We start from the raw sequence: 4,636 nt of genomic DNA on the forward strand, positions 1-4,636 counted from the left end.
TACAAACAACAGAGAACCACATATAGAAAATAATAATTTACATTATGTACTATACAGTTTATACAAAAAGACATTTTAAAAATGTATTGAGTGCTAAGAGTCATACTTCATTACATAAAAGTCTACTTTAAAATGTCTATCACAGAAATGGCATAACATTAACATGTGGTGTGCAGTAGTGAGTGACCGCAAACTATACTTCTTATTTCAATGCCATGGTTGCTCCATACCCACAAAAATTCCATTTGTCTAGTAGTTGAGCTCAGAAATAAAATTAAGTAGCTGACAGTAAAAAAACAGTACAAGTACGCACAGTAACAGTGTAACACTCTCCTACACTGATTGACTAATGTATAATAAATAGCAGAAACAATAATGATATAAATAGAAGTTAACAAGTAATACATTACTTCAAAAATAAATGTAAAATATCACATTAATCATTAATCAGCAATGTAAACAGAAAAATTCTTAATTTTTTCCAAGACGTGAGCAACAATGCAGAGAACAGCTGTTCTGTATTTGGACGAAAACCTAGAAAACCTTGTTCATTATCTGCTTATCTTTTGATCACAACTCACACACAATAACATGCACACACTTTCACAATATTTAAAAATCACAAGCATACTTATTTAATCATTCATTCTTCAGTACAAAAGTCACTCATACAAAAGTGAAGATAAAGAAATGTCAGTAAGTAGACTAGAAAACACAAAATCTTGCATAATATTGCAATGCAAAATTAAGATGGGCAGGCAGCTTTTGTTTCTGAGTGACGACTGGTTTATAAAAACAGATTTTATGCACAGAGTGCAAATTCACTTGCTTACTGATAATACAGGGACATACGGAAAGCATTTTTCCAATGATATTTCACTTAAACCAGATGATCTTGTTCTGCGCAAACCAGAGAAAGAGAGCTGGCTGGCAACACTATGAAAAGGGTGAGAACGAAACATAACGAAATTTGTATAATGGTATCGATGAAGGGGGAGTAAGTGCTCAGAGCTTCTCTCCGCTGAGCGAGGACATGTTGTAGTACGAGTGGTCCGGGAACCTCTCGAGCTCGATGTAGTCCGTCTCGGTGAGGAGCAAGTCCTCGGTGCGCTGCACCAGCTCGGAGAAGTCGGGCCTGTCCTTGGCCTCCTGGTCCCAGCAGTAGAACATGATGTTGTACAGCTCCCGGCGGCAGTGCTCCGGCTTGTCCAGGCGGTAGCCGTCGCGCACCTTGCGCATCACGTCGGCCGCGCCCATGCCCGGGTACGGCGTGCTGCCCAAAGTCACCACCTGCGGGACAGAGGAGAGGAGGACAGTTGCGGTCAGCTTGCGGTCGGCTCGAAGCGGCGCGCGCGGCCACACCCGGCCAACACTCACCTCCCACATGAGGACGCCGAAGCTCCAGACGTCGCTCTTGACGGAGAACACGTTGTCGTACAGCGACTCGGGCGCCATCCACCGGATGGGCAGCCGCCCCTCGGACTTGCGCTCGTACACGTTCTTGTCCATGAGGTCGCGCGCGAAGCCGAAGTCCGCGACCTTGCACGTCCGGTCCTCGGTCACCAGGACGTTGCGCGCCGCCAGGTCCCGGTGGATGATCTGTCGGTCGTCGGGGAAAAAAAGGGTGGGGTCATTTAAATATCGAAGCAATTGCAGTCATGTCGAGCCACACACCGGCGGAACTACTCACCCCTTTGGAGGACAGGAACTCCATGCCCTTGGCCACCTGGCACAGGAACGAGGTGAGGTCCCTGGAGGTGAGCGTCCTGGACGGGCCGTGGAGGTTGCCGTAGTCGCGCTCAGCGCGCGAGGAGCGCAGGAAGCTCTGCAGCTTGCCCCGGGCCACGAACTCCATGATGACGAACAGGGGGTCCTTGTCCGTGCAGCAGCCCAGCAGCCGCACGACGTTCGGGTGCGGCTCCAGGGTCTTCATGACGGCCAGCTCCTGCAGCAGGTCCGTCCGCTCCTTCTCGCCGGCGTTCTCCTTGAGGGTCTTGACAGCAACGATGGACTTGCCCTCTTTGCCTACAAGAGAGTTTTAAACACGGCCATAAAATTGGGGCAGGTTGAGAAAGAGCACCAATGTTGGGAACGTTAAAAGCTTTGATGCTTACCATCGATGTCGAGAGCCTCGCAGCGCCACACCTGGCCGAAGCAGCCCTCGCCCAGGATGTCGTACACCTGGAGCCGGTGGCGAGGGAACTCCCATCGATCGCGCGGCTTGATCGGCCCCGGTGCGATGGGTGGGATGCCACCCGCGCTCTAGAACAGGGAAGGACAGCGAAGGTTAGAGCCGACCTCCGACTGCGGCATCGTCGGGTGACATGCGCCGTGGTCGAGGTGGTACGTACCCCGCTGGACTCCCAGGCCTCGTAGCGGTTGCTGAAGGCGCGCGGTCCGCGCCACTGCTGCATGGCCATGGGCTCGTCCGCGGACATGCCGCTGCTGGACAGGCCGCTGGAGAGGCCGCTGGACATGCCGCTGGACAGCCCGCTCGCCTCCTTGTGCAGGTCCTCCTTGGAGGCCTTGGCGGCCCGGCGCGCGCAGAGCCGCCTCCGCAGCAGCACCAGCACCCCGGCCAGCACCAGCCCGATGCACAGCACCGCCAGCAGCACCATGACCAGCAGGCTATCCGGCAGCGAGTGCGTGGCCACCGCGTCACCGCCCGGGGCGGAGCCCTGCGTCGGCGTGACGGTGGAGACGAGCGTGGGCACGGCCTGCAACACAAAGACGGGGGCGTCAGCGGCCGCAGGTGACGCGACGAGGAGGTCCCGAGGAGGCCCTGGCGGACACTCACCTGCGTCGCCGTGCTGGTGGTGGCGTTGTCGAAGGCGGGCCCCAGGGTGGGCCACACGGGCGGGGGCGGGGGCCTGCCGTGGGTGGGTGTCGCCGCGGGGAGGCTCGGCGGCGGCCCCGGGTTGACGGCGGGGATGCCCGGGTGGATGGGCGCGACCGGCACTCCCGGCGGCACGAAGTTGGTCGGGAAGGGCAGGAAGGGCGGCGGCCGGAGGCGGCTCGAGCCCCCGAGCTGCGGCGGGAAGTTGGGCGGCCGCGGCGGTCTGCGGGAGGAGCCCGCGCCGCCCGCCCCGGACACCGGCCCGGCCGACACCTTCACCACCACCTCGTTCTTGGCCGTCACCGTGCCGTCCGACACGGTCACGTAGAGCCGCATCAGCTCGCCGCCCTGCAGGGACAGACAAAAACACGAGGTCAATACCATGGCCGACAAACGGCATGAGCAGCAGCAGCGGCGCGTCGTCGCGGGTCAGCGCTTGCGCGTGAGCGCCCGCGGCGTGGAGGTAGGCCGCCCCGGGTCGCTGTCGAGCGCGCCGGGTGGCCTAGTCGTACCTATCAGCTATCAGGCAGGCGCCAAGGTCCTCACGGCCCATAAAAGAAAGAACGCAATAAAAACCATCGTGATCGAGTTTGTGCGTTGCACAGTGCAGTGACCGCGGGTGTCGGGGTGCTGCTGGAGACTCGCTGGAGGCCAGCCAGGCCTATGGGCCCAGCCAAGTCTCTAGCCAATAATCACGGGCCAGCAACGCAACGGGAGCTCTTCCCTAATAACAGGGAGGGCCTCTTCTAGCGCCCCCCCCCCTTCCTCCTCCCCGGCGCTGGCACCGATATGCACTGGATATGGCTGCCGGCTCGCTGCTGGCGCCCTGCCCACCTGCCTACGCTCGCGCGGTCCAAAAATTGTTTTATTTCGTCACACAAAATATACTTTTTGAAATTCCTATTATTACGGCGGCAAACATTCAAATGGAAGGAAATCTACACAACTACGCGACACTTACCCGATCCTTGAGCGAGGCGTTGGTCTTGACCACGCCCGTGTCCTCGTCGATGGCGAAGGGGAGCGGGGGCGGCGGCTCCCCCTGCGGGTGCGGGTACAGCTGCAGCGGCTCCAGACCGAACTTGAGCGCGTCGCCCTCCGCGTCGCTGGCGCGCACCCGCGTCACCACCGAGCCCACGGGCTCCGCGTCCGAGATGAGCCAGTCGCGGTCGATGTGCATGACGGGCGGCGTGTTGTCGCTCAGCTGGGCGCGGCCTGCGGGAGGGAGAGAGAGGACAGCGGTGTCAGCCAGGTAAGTTTGCAAAGTCAGAGAAAATCGGGGGGAAATGAACTAAGAGTCAATAAATAATCAGAAAAAAATAGAAAAAAAAATGTAAACATTGGGTAATGTATACTTGAATTAGAAGTACTCCTCGGTGAGCACGTGGGTCCTTGGCCTGGTAGAACCCCTTCCGCCACTTCAACGCCGTCTTTTTCGACAGTCCCAAAGTGCGTCTCTGCCGGAGGCGCAAAGTGCCCCCCACCCCTCTCCTTGCCCTTTTTTGCATTCAAATGGCGCGGGCGGCGTTTGACACCACGCACCGCCGCACGTGCGATTGTGTGTGTTCCTGACGTAAGACGAGACGCGCGGTGCGCGGCCGGACCTCCGCCTATTCGAACGGCGTGGCGGGGCGCGGCGGGGCGTGGTCGCGCAGCTGAACGGCGCCGCCGCCCCGCCCTTGCTATCCGCGTGGCCAGCCGGGTGCACGATCCCAAACCGATACAATGGCAGTAATAACTCCCGTTCGGTTCGCTCTGGTCCGCGGAGCAGAGAGCGCGCAGGGACGAGTGCCCCCCCCC

General features: G+C 58.0%; 1 protein-coding gene across 1 annotated transcript; it reads right to left on the minus strand.

Annotated features, from left to right (window-relative positions):
* Positions 1 to 6: 6 nt before the first annotated feature.
* LOC113213432 (tyrosine kinase receptor Cad96Ca) lies at positions 7 to 4,140 on the minus strand. Its single transcript, XM_052276126.1, has 7 exons — positions 3,798 to 4,140; positions 2,798 to 3,184; positions 2,352 to 2,717; positions 2,115 to 2,262; positions 1,691 to 2,025; positions 1,378 to 1,599; positions 7 to 1,290 (listed from the first exon to the last, which is right to left on the minus strand). Exons 1-7 carry the CDS (start codon positions 4,014 to 4,016, stop codon positions 1,006 to 1,008), a joined length of 1,962 nt encoding a protein of 653 aa, XP_052132086.1. The 5' UTR covers positions 4,017 to 4,140; the 3' UTR covers positions 7 to 1,005.
* Positions 4,141 to 4,636: the final 496 nt, after the last annotated feature.

Source organism: Frankliniella occidentalis, unplaced genomic scaffold, assembly GCF_000697945.3.
Source record: "Frankliniella occidentalis isolate FOCC.00 unplaced genomic scaffold, Focc_3.1 Scaffold1765, whole genome shotgun sequence".
NCBI classification, from domain to species: domain Eukaryota; kingdom Metazoa; phylum Arthropoda; class Insecta; order Thysanoptera; family Thripidae; genus Frankliniella; species Frankliniella occidentalis.

Coding starts and splice junctions, on each gene's coding strand:
- LOC113213432 (XM_052276126.1), bottom strand. CDS start 4,016: ATGCACATCGACCGCGACTGGCTCATCTCGGACGCGGAGCCCGTGGGC. Junction 2,718..2,797: donor CCACCAGCACGGCGACGCAG/GTGAGTGTCCGC, acceptor TTTGTGTTGCAG/GCCGTGCCCACGCTCGTCTC. Junction 1,291..1,377: donor TCGGCGTCCTCATGTGGGAG/GTGAGTGTTGGC, acceptor TCTGTCCCGCAG/GTGGTGACTTTGGGCAGCAC.